At 35.9% G+C, this 18,383-nt stretch overlaps 1 protein-coding gene across 2 annotated transcripts in view; it reads left to right on the top strand.

Moving 5' to 3' along the window:
* Positions 1–18,383, top strand: part of VPS13C (vacuolar protein sorting 13 homolog C) — a 175,087-nt gene that overhangs the window by 87,125 nt on the left and 69,579 nt on the right. For both annotated transcript variants that reach the window (XM_004374623.3, XM_004374625.2), the window contains exons 36-45: positions 1,209–1,342; positions 3,503–3,659; positions 5,131–5,210; positions 5,900–5,959; positions 6,647–6,809; positions 8,186–8,302; positions 9,631–9,734; positions 10,168–10,335; positions 11,534–11,838; positions 17,240–17,387. In XM_004374623.3, the coding sequence (XP_004374680.1) occupies positions 1,209–1,342; positions 3,503–3,659; positions 5,131–5,210; positions 5,900–5,959; positions 6,647–6,809; positions 8,186–8,302; positions 9,631–9,734; positions 10,168–10,335; positions 11,534–11,838; positions 17,240–17,387 (1,436 nt within the window). The remainder of the gene's footprint in view (positions 1–1,208; positions 1,343–3,502; positions 3,660–5,130; positions 5,211–5,899; positions 5,960–6,646; positions 6,810–8,185; positions 8,303–9,630; positions 9,735–10,167; positions 10,336–11,533; positions 11,839–17,239; positions 17,388–18,383) is intronic.

Genomic DNA, 18,383 nt, shown 5'->3' with positions numbered 1-18,383 from the left:
GAAGGAAACTGTAGTTGGAGATGATCGAATCTTTCTCGGTTAAGCAGTCAGCTATAGTTTCGGACATTGTTCTAAGTTGCATGAGTTGGGAGGAGGCCATAAAGAAAGATTTCAACTCAGTAATCGAATTTGGAATAGTTATTGAATTTACATGTATAGAAAAGAAATGTTTTGATTTGGTGCTAGGCTATAGTAGCATCCCTGAGCTGATTTTAGTAAGACTTATAGTAAAATAGCTACAAGAAATGAAAATGGTTAATAAATTATCATTCTCCCAAAGATATTGAAAATATTATTCTGAAATAAAAATGCTAAGAGAATTTAAATTATTAGTGACAATGATTCTTTTACTTAAAGACAACTTTAACTTGCCAGACGGCTGTATACATCTATCCACACACACATAGGCACACATTTTTTCATACAAATTATAGCATTATATACACACGTATATATACACACGTGTATATATATTATACTATCATTTGTACACACATGTACACGTGCCACATATATGCATACATGTGTGTATTTATGTATTTTATCTTTTTGAATCAACAGTATATCTTGACGTTCATCCCATATTTGTATGTGTAGATCTGCCTTGTTCTTTGTAATGGCTGCCTGATATTAAATTCTGTTGAAGAATCATTTATTAGCAAGTCTCTATTTATGGACATTGCAGGTTATTTCCAATCTTTCACGATTACAAACCATGTTGTACTGAATATCCTTATACATAAGATAAATTCCAGGACTGCTGGATTAAATAGTATTTACAATTAAAAATTTGAAAGATCTTGCCATTTGCTTTCTAAAGAACTTTCTAAAGAACTTTACACTCACCAACTTGTTTTTCTAAACCTTTTCTAACGCAGTATATAGTATCAGATTTTTTTTTTTGCCAACTTGCTAAGTGAAAATGGTATTTTACTATATTTTTTCATTAAAAAACTTTCTTACTCTGTGTCTATTAATATTTATTCACTTAATACCACTAGATGTGGCTTGTTTATTTTGTTTGTATTTTAAACATATATGTGTCTTCTACCTATTCATGAGTTTTCTAAGGAGTGGAGGTATGTCTTACTGGTTTGTGGGTTTTCAGTGCCTGCACCAGCCACTGAGTACTCATATAAGTCCACAGTAAATGTTCATGGAAGAAATGTGTGAGTAGGAGTAAATTAATTTCTTTTAAACATCTTTAGATGAAAGTAAAGATCTTGGAATCTCTACATCACAACAAAATGGACATGCTTCGCAAGACACTTTAACTGTTGGAGTGGAAGAAGTTAGATCTGTAGACATCATTAATGTGCTGCTGAATTTTGAAATCAGAGAAGTATGTGATTTTCATCTGTTTTTGTAAAGTGAGATGAATAAATAACGGATATTTCAAATTACTTCTCTCTCCTAAGATAAATTTGTGGATTATTGATATAGATAAAAAATTTTATATAGACTGATTACATGTAGCAGTGATGTTTTAAAATTTCAGTTTGTTAAAGATGAGTTATATTTGGGAGATATATTTCATAAAAAAAACAGTAGCATGCCCTGTAACATGTTTTTGAATGACTTTAACCAAAACAACTCAAACCCGTTGCCATCGAGTTTATGTCGAAACGTGGTGTGCTTTGAATTTCATACAAAAAGCCAGAAAGGGAAGTAGTGACAAAACAACAACAACAAAAAAGTTGTAAATTGTAGAAACCCTTAATAGAATAGAAAAATACAGTATGTCCGTATTTAAAGTATATATATGTGTATTATTAGTATATGCTTTCCATCCGAAGATTTCTTGAGGAAAGATTAAGTTTATTGTTCCTCCTTATTCACACATTTAACAAATATTTGCTATGTACGCTACATGCTAAGGATATACAGATAAAAGACGCAGACTCTGAACTCAAACAAGAAAACAAACAACTACAATTTTTGTAAGTGCTCTTGTTAAAATGTTCCCAGGTGCTTTTGGAGGGAGTGGTGGTGTTGCGGGGAGGGGGCATCTGAGCAGCCTGAGCCGATCAGGGAGGAGTTCCTGGAGGAAGTGACGTTTGCATTGAGTTTTTGAGGAAGAGTAAGATAAAATCCTTGAAAAAGGGACCAGGAAACGGGCTGGGAGAGGGTAGAAAGAGGAACAGGTGTATCAAGGTGTGAATATGTGAGAAAGCGTAGGAGAGGGACTTAGAAGAACTTCCTCCAAAGCCCCTTCCTCATTAAATAGTTGTGCAGAGGTTATGGAGCCTGGTGGCGCAGTAGTTAAGTGATACAGCTGCTAACCAAAAAGTCGGCAGTTTGAATCCTCCAGCTGCTCCTTGGAGACCCTGTGGGGCAGTTCTGCTCTGTCCTCTGGGGTTACTCTGGGTTGGAATCAACCTGATGGAAACAGGTTTGTTTTGTTTTTTTTTCCTAAAATAGAGGTTATGGTCTTTCTCTGAGTTAAAAATAATAAGACTTTTAAACATGGATTCTGCTTTTTTTTTAATCCTAAATACATGTTTTAAAACTGATTTCTTTCATGTTAAACCTCCACTGTTTTACTGATTATTATCAGAGCTACTGTGGTTTTTTCAGCTTTCATAATTGAACCATTAAGCATTCTGTTAATAAATAGACTTGTTAACATATGTACATAGAAACCCCGTAAGTCCTTTCTGATATCATTTGTAACACATTATGATCGTTCCCTTCCCTTAGGACAGTGATTGAGAGGGAGAGGGGAATAATTTTTCCCCACCTGAGGGATATTTAAGGAGGCCTGGTTGCAAAGTGGTTCAGCGCTCAGCTGCTAACTGAAAGGTTGGTGGTTCGAACCCCTCAGCCGCTGAGCAGGAGAAAGATGTGACAGTCTGCTTCCATGACGATTACAGCCTTGGAAACCCTAGGGGGCAGTTCTGCTTTGTCCTACAGGGTCACTATGAGTCAGAATCGACTCTAAGGCAGTGGGTTCGGTTTTTGGTTTGAGGGATATTTGGCATATCTGGAGATATTTTTTGTCAACCTGGGTAGAGGGGACATACTACTGGAAGCTAGTGGATAGAAGGTAGGGCTGCTGCTAAACATCCTACACGGCACAGGACAGCCCCCACTACAAACAATTATGTAGCCCAAGGGGTCAGTATTGCCAAGGCTGAGGAACCTTGCCTAGGAGTAGTGTTAAAACTGGCCCTTGGTCTCACAGACCTTCAGGTGGAAGGCCGTCCATCCAACAAGAAGTCTTGGGAGTCAGGCCTAACTGCTCTCCTCTGTTTTTGAACTTTACCTTTTAAAACCACTAGAATATAATAGTAGTGCTTCAGAAATCTAAACAAGTAAATGTACCTTCCAGGATAAGTAACACTAGACAGCATTTGCAAGCGCAAATGGAAGTAAAACATCTTTACAGTGTGTGAATTTCTGGTTTTATCACTCTGGATGGTTATTAAAATGTTGATTTATCTCATGTGTAAAAGTAAAATAATGACAGTGAAAACTGTGGTAATACTGGTACTTTTTCTAGGTTGTGGTTACGTTGATGAAGAAAGCAGAAAAGAAAGGAAAGCCCTTACACGAGCTAAATGTGCTGCAGCTTGGAGTGGAAGCTAGAGTTAAAACCTTTGACATGACTGCTAATGCTTACCTAAAAAAAATAGCCTTGCGATGCTTTGATTTCACTGGTGAGTGTGTGGGACACTGTGTAAGTCACTAGTGTACCTTTTGATCAACATGGGGCATAGTGTGGGACACTCTGTAAGTCACTCGTACCTTTTGATCAACGTGGGGCATAGTGTGGGACACTCTGTGTAAGTCACTTGTGTACCTTTTGATCAACATGGGGCATAGTGTGGGACACTCTGTAAGTCACTCATACCTTTTGATCAACGTGGGGCATGGTATGTGACACTGTGTAAGTCACTCCTGTACCTTTTGATCAACTTGGGGCATAGTGTGGGACACTCTGTGTAAGTCACTCATTGGGACACTGTGTAAGTCACTCGTGTACCTTTTGATCAACATGGAGTATAGTGTGGGACACTCTGTAAGTCACTCATTGGGACACTCTGTGTAAGTCACTCGTGTACCTTTTGATCAACATGGGGCATAGTGTGGGACACTCTGTGTAAGTCACTCGTGTACCTTTTGATCAGTGTGGGGCATAGTGTGGGACACTCTGTATAAATCACTCGTGTACCTTTTGATCAACGTGGGGCATATTTATTAGTGTCACCATAACTAGTTAGTTAGATTAAATTAAGGACGCTGATACAAAGGAATTTGGTACTTTAAAACATTACTGTCTTATATAGTTATTTAACAAAAAGTAAGAATATATCTAAAGTGTCTATATTTAGCATGAAGTAAAATGTATCTAAAAAATGAAGCCTGTGTCTTCAGTATCTATACATAACACTTCAGTACTTAAAGAGAAGCAATGTTTCATCCTAACTGTGCTGTGAGAACTGACGTGTTAGGAAATTGGAACCCAGGTGGAGCATTCAGGTACAGAGCCCAGTGACCCCTTTTGAAAAGTTAATTTACGGAGAAATAACACTTTTGTTTGCTTTTTATTTATTTTTAAATTACATGTTTTTGTTTTAAATTAAATGTATTTGTGTTGTGAAAAATAAATTAAGCAACGCAGAAGTATAGAGAAAAAGGTAACATCCCCTTGTACTCTCATTCCTTTCCCCCAAAATCAATACTAAGTCATTGTTTAGTGGGTATTGTTGACCTTGTAAAGTCACTTACTAAACTGGATCAAGCCAGTGTGTAAAGTTGCTATGGATGTTTAGAGTGTACAGGAACTCTATGGGCTATTTTGGGGTAAAGCAAACTTACACTGAGGATAATCCCTGGTTTATGTATTTTATAGCTTTGTTCTTTAATATGTTATGGTTTGTTCAAATGAGTAATACCAGTAGTACCAAAAGTTACAGCAGTTTTAATTGGCTGGTGCTTTTGTTTTTATGCTGTTATTTATTTTTACCCAAAGGTTCATTGAGGTATGGTTTGTATATAGTACAAATCTGTCCTTTTACACGTATAGTTCTATGAGTTTTGTCAGATAACATACATTTGTATAACTGGCTTGCTCACATTTGAAATGTTTAAAAGACTTGATGGATCAACAGTATTTTTCTCTTCTAGACTCTAAAGGAGAACCTCTACACATTATTAACTCTTCTAATGTAACAGATGAACCCCTTCTGAAAATGTTACTGACAAAGGTACCTAGTTTCATACTAGAATTTTTTAATATTTGAGTACGTGGAGTTGTGTATATTCCCATATTCCCATTGCCGAGTTGGTTCTGACTCATAGCAGCCCCTGTAGGACAAAGTAGAACTGCCCACAGAGTTTCCAAGGCTATGATCTTTACAGAAGCCGCTGCTGGGTTAGAACTGACAACCTTTCAGCTGGCAGCCGAGCGGTTTAACCACTGCACCACTGGAGTCCTTTTATGTATATTACCCCTGTCATATTTAATATTTAAATTTTTCCACTAATTTTTTTTTTTGTTCTAAAACTGTTTGACTGTGGGGAATTATGCAGGCATCTGGCAGTCTTGGATACTTTTCATGAACCCTCTCAGTTACCCTGTTGTGTTGAATAAATGGGAGTAATACAATGTTGTATTGTAATCCAAACTGAAATTTATTGTAATCTAGATATACTAACATTTTCTCCTACTTTTAGCATTTCCTCCCTAATAGGAGAAGGAATTTTAGTTTTTGCTTCTATAGAATGTGAGAAATGCTTATGTAAGGTCACTTTCTTTGATATATTCTTCTTTGCCCTTGAGAAATATGTTTATAGTTTTATAATAGCCTGCTTTGAAAAGTAAACAATATATATATTTTCAGTATGTGAATGTTACCGTTTGCAACCTGTTTATTTAATCCTCTGCTATTTGTAGGCAGACAGTGAAGGACCAGAATTTAAAACCGTTCATGACAATACCAAACAGAGAGTAAAGGTAATCTTTTGTAATTCACTGTAAGACTGGGTTGTGTAAATGATTAAGTCTATCTTCAGAGCCATCTCCAGTTGTAAGATTGTGAGTTCTAAAATTAAGGGTGACAATAATCATAGATCGAATTTAGTAGATGCGTGAAATAGGTACAGAGTTGAAATAAGTTCTTAAACAAAAATTTGATTTGAATCCTAAAGTATTATTTGTTTCCCAGAGGTGAATTAATGATTACTTGTTGAGAACACAGATAATACACTTTTTAAGGGAATTTTTTTTCATTTTAGTCCACTGTGGTTATTTGGCCTAGTGTTGATGAAAGCATTGAAAATTTGAATTACGTATTAACTTCAGGATTAGAGTAAGATTAAGGAGAAGGTGAAAACATGACTCAGTACAGACCAGTCCATTTGTGCATATATAGTCTGCTTTGGAACCATCTGAAATGTGACTTGAGGCCTGATAAAACTCATCAGGTTCTGCTAGGGTTAGACTTAGGGATATGTGTGTGAGGGTGGACAGAATGCTGATTTATTGTCTGGTAAGAATAAACACTGTAATTGTAAACATTTTATTTTTTGGAAAAAAAAAAACCTTAATTGGACTACTCTTGTGCTACTTATATATGTTGAAGCTTAACATAAAAACATTACTGCATCTGAAATCTGCCCCTCTAATTGTTCATTGTCGTAGGTTTCATTTTCATCATTAGACTTAGTACTTCATTTGGAAGCTTTACTGTCCTTCATGGATTTTCTATCATCTGCTGTTCCGTCTGCTGCCACTTTCACTTCTGAGAAGGGATCTGAGCTGCAGCCACTTGGAGGAGAGTCCAGAAGTACTGCTCTCAAAGCTGGTAGTAGCTTTTGGGTCATGGTCTAATGCTTTCTATCTGAACTTTAATAATCATATAATAACTTTTATTTTCAAGCTAAAATAAATAGGACCTTGAAGTTATAGCTGCTCTGACAGATTAGGTTAGATTAAAAAGAAAGCAAATTTTATCCCTATGGAATGACAGGGTAATTTAGTAGGGGAATTTAAAGAAGTGTTGTTTAATGTTAATCACGTATATATATTTGATTTCACCATCTAGCTTTTACACAAATACAAATTGTATGTACTTTGCATTGATGTCCTTTACAGCCTTCAATGCAATGAAAGGGACAAAAGAAAAATTTAAATATGAATACAGTCATGCATAGTAACAAAGGCTCGTTTCAGTCTGTCAGGTAAAACTGTCTAGTGCTCAACACTTGTTCACTGCTTTTGGGGGCACAGACAGGGCATTTCATGGAGGAGACAGACTTCGTTTGGTTTCTAATTAAAACTGTCTTTAGATTGCACTTGGGTTTGTGGTATATGTTCCTGAGACGTTTGACTTACATTATGAAATATTATATATGAAGTACCCTGAGTGAATAAAGAACATGTGCCTGTTTTCGTTAAGCCAAATATCATTTTAATTATTTTTCTTTTATGTAATGTGAATGATGTAAATATCTAACATTGGATAATTTAATTTTCAGACTATGACTAGTTTAAATTATGTCTACATTTCTGGCATCCTTAAAAATCTAAAACTGTCATTACTGTTAAAACTGATACAAGGATCTGATTTTTTTTTATAATAATTTTAATATTTATTTTTTGGTGTATTTTTAAATTTTTTTAACTTTAGAGTTTCATATTTCTTTTTTATGGAGTTTTTAAGAATTCTTCATAGAGAAACAGTAATACGTAATCTAGAGGAATTGGTTCTATAGTTAACAACATGTAGTGTTAAGTACCTTAGTTAATAACGTATTTTTTTTTATTAACTATTCATTACTGTTTCAATTTTTATGAATTATTCTTTTATCTAATATATGTTATGAATAGGATTTCAGAATAAAAAATTGTGACTAATAGAATTCCTATAGAGAGGGTTTTCTTTTTTCTCAGAAAAACAAAAATGTATATATATAGTAAAGTTTCCATCTAGCAAATTGTCCTTATAAGATTCTATTAATAGTTGCCTTTATTCTTAATTTGGAGGGGGACGTGCTAGTTTTTGTTGGATTGGCATTTGTAAACTAATCCAAAATTCGTATTAATTATGCATTATCTTAATGGAGGCCTTTTTGGTTCTTCATAGTATATTATGTACTTTATTTTGGTTAATTTGAGACTGTTTTATGTGTTATATCATCTTTGCACTTTGCTAATCATAAGGTTTCCGTTACTTTTCAGTATCCAGCAGCGTTTCTCAAAGTGATGTGTTTGATTTAAAGGTCAAAGCTGAATTAAATGCATTTAATATCTTTATCTGTGATCAGAAGTGTAACATTGCAGATATTAGAATACAGGGTAAGTAATTATACCTCGGAGTAGGTAGCTATTTCTGTTTCTTTACATAGACATCCAGGAAAAGTTAAGTGTGTATGTGGTGGATCTCCCTATTTTTGTTTACTTACACTGAAGACTCCTGGAAACTTTTCACAGATGTGCTTTGAAATGTTAGAAGTAAATTTGTTATGATTCGTGGCTGACATAAGTCATTCCTTATTTATTTGAAAAATTTCAGAATATAAGGGTTAATATCTTAGTGTTCTGGTTGCATTTTCAGAGTAATATAAGTTAGACTGAGAAATGCATATCCTGGTAATACCTGACTGGGTGAAGAAAATGTTGTTATCCTTATTTCCCATGGCTTTTGTGCATTCGAAGCATCAGGAAAAGGAGTTTCTAAAGGAAATTTTTTAAGCTTTCTCCGTCATTAGCTTGATACAGGAATGGGGCAGCATGGTATAATAATTCCAATTGTACCATGAGTTCTGGAGGCAGCCTGCTAAGGCTCAAATCCTGGCTCTAACAGTTACTGCCTGACCTTGAGCAAATGACTTAACCTTTCTGTACCTTAGTTCTCTCTTCTGTAAAATAGAGATAATAATTATTATTCATGAGGTTGTTGTGAGGATGAAATAAGTTTACATTTATAAGTTTACATTTGCTTAAAAAAGTGCTTTGTCCATACTTAGCAGTTTAAAAAGGTTAAAAAATCAGCTCCATTCAACAAATACATACCAAATACCTGTTTTATGGGAGGTATGGTAATGGTTTGGGCTCGTTACTGGGGCTCAGCTGCACGCATTCTCTCTGGACTGAGGAGTAATTTTAGAAGTCATTATGTCTTTAGAAATTAGGAGAATGACAAATTTTTTTGGAGAGACATCTTAGAAGACTCTTCTAGATACACTTTATTGTAGAAACAAGAGTACAAGAGTACTTATTAATCTAATGATATTCATTTATGCCTAGTTACTAGAGCAACAGTTTCCATAATAAATACCCATAAATGTGAGATGACTGTTGGACAACAAATGTTACGTGTCTTCCTAGATGACCACTTCTGATCTTGCCAGTGCAGAGGATATTTGTATTTGGAAAACTGTGATTAATTTTCTTTGAAGTTTGTTGTTTTTTGTCATAAAATTGCCACAACTTTTATGTATGAGATTCCTGTAGCACTTAAAGGGGTTGTAACCTTTTTTAGGTATCTTACATGTAGAAGTTAATACCTTTTGTATGTCTAGTAGTGAATAATTTTTATTCACTCTGTATCTTAGTAGCGTATTAATGAACTTAGATACCACTTACGTTGGGTGGAAAGTTTGTAAACGTTATGCTTCCCATAGGAATGGATGCCTCGGTTTCTATGAAGTCAGAGCAGACTGATGTATTTGCCAGACTTAAGGATATCATAGTTACGAATGTTGATTTGCTGTCCATTCACAAAAAGGTGATTAAAAATCGGTTTCTGTATTGAAATATTTTTTTCCTGTGGATTTGAGATGCCTTTATTTATTTCTTCAGTATACATTTATTGCTTGTCATGTGTTAAGCACTTTGTTAGGCATTGGAGATGAAAATGGTAATAATCTGCTTTTACATTGCATATAGTCTAGGCCCCCTGATACACAGTGATTTGTGAAAGTAATTTCTGGTCAGTTAAGAAATTGACATTTCCCATTGATAAATTTTTTTTTTTTTTTTTAATAGGAATAGGCAAAAAGTTACTGGCAAGTGAAATATTTTCTAACAATTTAAGATTGAATTTAAATGTTGCTTCTTCATATATCAAGGATACTGTAGTAAGGGAGCATATTTATAGGACAATGATAAGGGCTGCACAGCTCTTTGGATGTAATAACCAGTTAATCTAATACTTTCAGGCTGTCTCTATTTTGGGAGATGAAGTCTTCAGATTCCAAATGACCCTCTACCCAGGCGCCACAGAAGGAGAGGCCTACGCTGATACATCTAAAGTAGATGGCAGACTTAGCCTCAGAGTGGGCTGTATTCAGATTGTTTATGTTCATAAGTTCTTCATGTCTCTTTTGGTAAGTTTATTTTTTTTTAATGTTTTTAGTTCTCATTGAGGCCTAAGTATCTTTGCCTATACATCTGAACCTAGATAGAATCATTACTTATCAAGCCATGTGATAAACACCCAAACGCTGAACAGAATATCATAGTTAAGGAAATCCTTTATAATGATGGGTAGATAAGTGAATTTTTTAAATTATTATTTTGTACATATTAACTGTCCTTGTAAAATTTTTTCACAGTTTTATATTTTAAAAGTGCTTTCTGATAATTTAGGGCTTTTTGGTGTTATTTGTTTGATGAAATAACCTTAAGGGTATTTAGCTAAGTTAATGTTTTAAGGAGCTCATCAGGCATTTAAAGGACTGGTATTGCAACTTACAGACTTTGATTACAGTTGTGATCAGCAAGGCCATGGAAAAACATTTTTCTTCAATTATTTATTTCCATGTAAGTGTCTCAGGCTGAAGGGTTTAAATCTGCTTGTGCCTCTTGGCAGTAAGCTTACAAGTCACGGACCTCTACCTAAAACATCATGTTTTACTCCTCTGGAAAGTAACTTATTTGGGAGTAAGGGAATTAAATTGCTTTGTATTATTAATGCATGATCATCAAGAACACTGCTTCTAAGAATGATCTTTTTTCATTGAGAAAATGTTTTTGTTTTTAGTTGAAGTTGGAAGGAAGTGTATCTTACTCTAAATAAAGTTTTGACTTCTATTAGGGATTGCAGGATCATAGAGATTTAACTCCCTTTGCTCATACCTGAGAACATTTAAAAAAATGCGTCTTCAAAAGTGAGGTGCCAAGACTTAATAAAGAATAAACTTTATTCTTACCAACTAGAGGTACAGAATTTAACCCACTTTGGGAGAATTAAAGTGCATTCCTCCATCCCTTTCATTTAAATTTGAATTTAAAATGACCAACATTCATTAATCAAAAAGGGATTTTTAAAAATTTGTCATAAAAACCGAACAATTCTGATATACATAATATAAAAGGTAAAGGACCTCCTCCCTTGTAGAAGTAACTACTGTTAATAGCTCAGAGTGTATCTTTCTAGAGTTTCCTCTCTCCATATGTATTATCATAAATAACATCTGTTTTATACTGCTTCTTTTATTTAATGTGAATGCTTTAAAAATTGTTTCCTTTTGAAAATAAATCCCTTTTTTTTGGAACTTTCTAAATATCAGTCTCTTCCAACAGGACTTCCTGAACAATTTCCAAACTACCAAAGAAGCTTTGAGCGCAGCCACGGTCCAGGCTGCAGAAAAAGCTGCTTCTAGCATGAAAGACTTGGCTCAAAAGAGTTTCCGCCTTTTGATGGATATCAACTTGAAAGCCCCCGTTATTATCATTCCTCAGTCTTCAGTGTCACCTAATGCTGTTATAGCAGATCTGGGTTTAATCAGGATTGAAAACAAATTTAGCTTGGTCCCTGTGGAACATTCTTCTCTTCCCCCAGTAATTGACAAAATGAACATACAACTCACTCAGTTGAAGCTGTCCAGGTATAAATATATAATCTAACTGTGTATTGTTTAATGCAGAATATAATCTTCATAAAATTTTTGTCAGGGATACAGTTCTCTTGTGATTTGTGGTTGTTATGCTTCTTCTCATTATGAAACCTTGGACACTGGTTTCTTTATTTTTTATTGTTGTAGTTTAAATGAAGTTTACATTTCAAGTTAGTCTCCCATACAAAAATTTATACATACATTGTTATGTGACCCTAATTGCTCTCTCCTTACTGTGACAGCACACTCCTCCTTTCCACCCCTGATTCCCCAAGTCCATTCAACCAGCTCCTAACCCTCTCTACCTTCCCATCTCACCTCTGGACAGAAGCTGTCCGTTTAGTCTCTTGTATCTCCTTGAGCTAAGAGGCACACTCCTCACAAGTATCACTTTATGTCCCACTGTCCAGTCCAATCCCTGTCTGAAGAGTTAGCCTCGGAAATTATTTTAGTTCTGGGCTGATAGAGAATCCAGGAGCCATGCTTTCCGGGATTCCTCCAGTCTTAGTCACACCATTAAGTCTGGTCTTCTTACTAGAATTTGAGTTCTGCACCCCACCTTTCTCCTGCTCCATCCGGGACTCTCTATTGTATTCCCTGTCAGGGTGATCATTGGTGTTAGCTGGGCACCATCTTGTTCTGGTCTCAGGCTGATGAAGTCTCTGGTTTATGTGGCCCTTTCTGTCTCTTGGGCAACTGCTTTCCTTGTGTCTTTGGTGTTCCTCATGCTCCTTTACTCCAGGTGGTTGGGACCAATTGATGCATCTTAGATGGCTACTTGGAAGCTTTTAAGACCCCAGATGCCACTCACCAAACTAGGATGCAGAACGTTTTCTTAATAAGCTTTGTTATGCCAGTTGACCTAGATGTCCCCTGAAAGCATGGTTCCCAGATCCCTATGCCTGCTACTGTGTCCCTCAGAGTGTTTGGTTATATCCAGGAACCTTCTTAGCTTTGGTTTAGTCCAGTTGTGCTGACTTCCCCTGTAATGTGGGCTGTCCTTCCCTTCACCTAAGGTAATTCTTGTCTACTATCTAGTTAGTGAATAACCCTCACCCTCCCTCTCCACGCTGGTAACCATCAAAGAATGTTTTCTTCTGTGTTTAAACCTTTTCTTGAGTTCTTATAATAGTGGTCTTATATAATATTTGTCCTTCTGTGACTGACTAAATTCACTCAGCATAATGCCCTCCAGATTCCTCCATGTTAGAAGATGTTTCATGGCTTCGTCGTTGTTCTTAATCGTTGCATAGTATTCCGTTGTGTGGATATACATAATTTGTTTATCCATTCGTCCATTGATGGGCACCTGGGTTGTTTCCATCTTTTTGCTGTTGTGAACAGTGCTGCAGTGAACATGGGTGTGTACGTATCTATTCGTTTTACAGCTCTTATTTCTCTAGGATATATTCCAAAGAGCAGGATAGCTGAATCGTATGATACTTCTATTTTTAGCTTTTTAAGGAAGTGCCATATCGATTTCCAAAGTGATTGTACAATTTTACATTCCCACCAACAATGTATAAGTGTTCCAGTCTCTCCACATCTCCTCCAGCGTTTATTATTTTGTGTTTTTTGGATTACTGCTGGCCTTGCTGGGGTGAGATGATATCTCATTGTAGTTTTGATTTGCATTTCTCTAATGGCTAACGATCGTGAGCATTTCTTCATTTGTCTGTTAGTTGCCTGAATATCTTCTTTGGCGTAGTGCCTGTTCATATTCTTTGCCCATTTTTAAATTGGGTTATTTGTCTTTTGTTGAGGTTTTGCAGTATCTCGTAGATTTTAGAGATTAGATGCTGATCAGATTTGTTGTAGCCAAAATTTTTTTCCCAGTCCGTAGGTTGTCTTTTGACTCTTTTGGTGAAGTCTTTTGTTGAGCATAAGTGTTTGATTTTTAGGAGCTCCCACTTATCTAGTCTCTCTTCTGGTACTTGTGCATTGTTACTTATGGTTCATATTGTGTTTATGCCATGTATTAGGGCTCCTAGCGTTGTCCCTATTTTTTCTTCCATGATCTTTATCGTTTTTGATTTTATGTTTAAGTCTTTAATCCATTTTGAGTTAGTTTTTGTGTATGGTGTGAGGTATGGGTCTTGTTTCACTTTTTTTGCAGATGGATATCCAGTTATGCCAGCACCATTTAAAGAGACTGTCTTTTGCCCAATTAACAGACTTTGGACCTTTGTCAAGTATCAGCTGCTCATAGGTGGATGAATTTATGTCTGGATTCTCAATTCTGTTCCATTCGTCTATGTATCTGTTGTTGTACCAGTACCAGGCTGTTTTGACTACCATGGCAGTATAATGGGTTCTAAAATCAGGTAGTGTGAGACCTCCCACTTTGTTCTTTTTCTTGAGTGAATGGTTATTTGAGACCTCTTCCCTTCCCATATGAAGTTGGTGATTTGTTTCTCCATCTCATTAAAAAATGCTGGTGGAATTTGGATTGGGATTGTATCTGTAGATCGCTTTGGGTAGAACTGACATTTTCACAATGTTGAGTCTACCTATCCATGAGCAAGGTATGTTTTTACACTTATGTAGCCTCTTTTGGTTTCTTGCAGTAGTGTCTAGTAGTTTTCATTGTATAGGTCTTTTACATCTCTGGTTAGATTTATTCCTAAGTATTTTATCTTCTTGGATGCTATTGTAAATGGTATTGATTTGGTGATTTCCTCTTCTAGGTTCTCTTTGTTGGTGTAAAGGAATCCAACTGATTTTTGTATGTTTATCTTGTATCCTGAAACTTTGCTGAAATCTTCTATTAGTTCCAGTAGTTTTCTTGGGGATTCTTTGGGGTTTTCTGTGTATAAGATCATATCATCTGCAAATAGAGATACTTTGACTTCTTGCCTGCCAGTTTGGATGCCCTTCATTTCTTTTTCTAGCCTAATTGCTCTGGCTAGGACCTCCAGCATAATGTTGAATAAGAGTGGTAATAAAGGGCATCCTTGTCTGATTCCCTTTCTCAGGGGGAATGCTTTCAAAGTCTCTCCATTTAGGATGATGTTGGCTGTTGGCTTTGTATAAATACCCTTAATTATATTGAGGAATTTCCCTTCTATTCCTATTTTGTTGAGAGTTGTTATCATGAATGGGTTTTGGACTTTGTCAAATGCCTTTTCTGCATCAATTGATAAGATCATGTGGTTCTTTTCTTTTGTTTTATTTATTGATGGATTATATTGATTGTTTTTTTAATGATGAACCATCCCTGCATACCTGGTATAAATCCCACTTGATCATGGTGAGTTATTTTTTTGATATGTTGCTGAATTCTGTTGGATAGAATTTTGTTGAGGATTTTTGCGTCAATGTTCATGAGGGATATTGTCTGTAATTTTCTTTTTTTGTGGTGTCTTTACCTGGTTTTGGTATCAGGGTTATGCTGGATTCATAGAATGAGTTTGAGAGTATTCCATCCTTTTCTATGCTGTGAAATATCTTTCGTAGTAGTGGTGTTAACTTTTCTCTGAAAGTTTAGTAGAATTTTCCAGTGAAGCCATCCGGGCTGGGGCTTTTTTTTTTTTGCTGGGAGTTTTTTAATTACCTTTTCAATCTCTTCTTCTGTTATGGGTTTATTTAGTTGTCCTACCTCTGTTTGTGTTAGTTTAGGTAGATAGTGAGTTTCTAGATATTTGTCCATTTCCTCTACGTTTTCAAATTTGTTAGAGTACAGTTTTTAATAGTGTTGTGTTATTCTTTTAATTTCAGTTGGGTCTGTTGTGATATCACCCATCTCATTTCTCATACAAGTTAAATGCTTCCTCTCCTGTTTTTCTGTTGTCAGTTTGGCTCATGGTGCATCAATTTTGTCGATCTTTTCAAAGAACCAGCTTTTGGTCTTGTTAACTCTTTCAATTGTTTTCCTATTCTCTTATTTCATTTAATTTTGCTCTAAGTCTTATTATTTCCTTTCTTCTGATGCTTGAGGGCTTCTTTTGCTGCTCTCTGTCTTCTTGTTCCAGTTGTAGGGTTAATGTTTTGATTTTGGCCCTTTCTTGGTTTTGGATGTGTGAACACTGGTTTTTAACCAGTGGTTAATTGTAGTGTGTTTTGTAGAATCTGCATTTTGTCTTACTAAAATTTATAACATGACTTTTCCATTTTATGAAAATTTCTTGTTATAAAAGTGCAATTTACTTAATAATAATTTAATTTGTTTTCTATAGCTTTGCACACAGATGCTTCTTTTTCTGTGGATGGGCCAAAACTTCCTAAAATATAATAAAATCTAAGATTTATTTCTCCTTTCCAAACTGTCACATTTGTGAATTCTCAGTGAGGTGTGTAAATGAATAGAATCCAAATTCGAAGTTATTGTCTCTGTGAAATGGCAAGAGTACGTACTTATAGTATTTGTTTGTGCAAATGGTCATTGGCAGGCAAGCTAGAAATGACTACTACCATATGCTCGTTCAACTTTCAGGTTTGGTGAGTGTCTTAGTTATGTAGTGCTGCTGTAACAGAAATACCACAGGTAGATGGCTTTAAGAAAGAGAAATTTATTCTCTCACAGTCTAGGAGGCCAGAAGTCCGAATTCAGGGCGCCAGCTCCAGGGGATGGCTTTCTCTGTCAGCTCTAGGGGAAGGTCCTTGTCATCAATCTTCTGTTGGTCTAGAAGCTTCTCAGTGCAGGGACCCCAGGTCCAAAAGCTGCACTCCTCTCCTGGCATGTCTTTCTTGGTGGCACGAGGTCCTTCTCTCTGTGCTTGCTTCTCTCTCCTCTTATCTCTTGTAAGATAAAAGGTGATGCAGGCCATACCCCAGGGAAACTCCTCTTACATAGGATCAGGGCTGTGACCTGAGTAAGGGTATTGCATCCCACCCTAACCTAATCTTGCCTCATTAACCACAGGCAGACATTAGGATTTGCAACACATAGGATAATCACATGACATCACAAAATGGTGGACAGCCACACAGTACTAGGAATCATGGCCTAAGCCAGGTTGACACACAGCAATCCATAAAAGTGAGTTTTCCCCCTTAAGTATGGAGAAGACCAATAACATGTCAAAGGCTATGTAGACTATCACTTTTTTAATCTTCCAGTTTTAGGAGGGTGTAACGTTTACTTGGATAACATTGCACTAGTTGCTGTATCAGAAAACCTTTTTGAAAGATAGTAAATAATTCAATAGTTATACTTTATGAAGTTGATGTCTTTGAAATCAGTGTTACTTAGGCTTTGTTTTAGATAGCCCTGCATATAAACTTGATTTATATATATTCTGATTGATTTGTGAAAAAAAGCATGTTTTAGAGAATTTTGATAGCCTTCAGTGTTTAAGAAAATGCTATATGAAAACTAACACACAGTTTGGTAGTTCTCATTTTAAAATGTAAATTTCAAAATATGAAATAAATTCTTTTTTTTTTTTTTTAGAACTATTTTGCAGGCTGGCTTGGCACAGCATGACATTGAAATTTTAAAACCAGTCAACATGCTCTTGTCCATCCAGCGAAATTTAGCAGCAGCTTGGTATGTGCAAATTCCGGGGATGGAGATAAAAGGAAAATTAAAACCTATGCAGGTAAGTATATGTATAAAATGTATGGAAATTGCTAGGTAGGCTTTTATCACTAACAGTGCAGTCCTAATATACATCAGAAGTGATGACCGTACATAAAAGGGAATACTTTAACTGGAAACGAGGCCTTCCTAGTTTTCATACTTCTCGTTATTTCATTTTAGTCAGCTATTCATAAAACCAACAAGAAGTATGAGATAAAACTTACTGGAGTCTACTGAAAATATTATTCTTCACTTTGGAAAGTTCTATTAAAGTTTAAGGCAGTAGTCCCTGGATGGTGCAAACAGTTAAGTGCTTGCCTACTGGCCCAAAGATTGGCAGTTCGAACCCACCCAGAGATGCCTTGGAGACAGACCTGGTGATCTGCTTCTGAAAGGTCACAGCCTTGAAGAGCCTCTGGACCGGTTCTACTCTGACACATGGGGTCTCCATGAGTTGGAATCGACTTGACGGCAACTGACAAGAAGTTGTAGACAGTACAAAGTGATACTCAGATTCAAACCACCTTAGAACTATTTTTAATGTGTACAAATCCTCTTTTAGTTAGAATAATTATGTCATTTTAAGTAGGCAAATGTGTTTATTAGGTAGGCATATAAATATAGCAGTATTTTTAATAGTACAGTTAGCAGGTTACTTGTAGGCTCACAGGAGGAGGTGAGACTGGTCGAAGATGGTCGTGCAAGTGCAGGAAACCACTGATTCTTGTGTGCTCATAAATATGAAACTGCTGAAGCTGAACAGTGAGGAGGGGGGCTGGGAGGAGAGACCAAACAAAGAAGTGTGTGAAATACAAATTAAAATTTAGTATTTTAGTTGTTTTTGATATCTGATTATTTCAGAGTTGGTTCTAAGATAAAAATGGGAAGGGTCCAAGGAGCAGAGTTTTAATCAGGAAGGAGTTAAAATGGAAGTTTGCTGTGGGAGTGAAAGATTCCCGTGTGTAGGTATGAATGGATATATTGTCTGAGGAAGAATTGCTGAATGATGACCATT

This window comes from Trichechus manatus, unplaced genomic scaffold (assembly GCF_000243295.1).
Source record: "Trichechus manatus latirostris isolate Lorelei unplaced genomic scaffold, TriManLat1.0 scaffold00030, whole genome shotgun sequence".
Lineage (NCBI taxonomy): Eukaryota > Metazoa > Chordata > Mammalia > Sirenia > Trichechidae > Trichechus > Trichechus manatus.
This window is presented reverse-complemented; position numbering and strand designations above follow the sequence as displayed.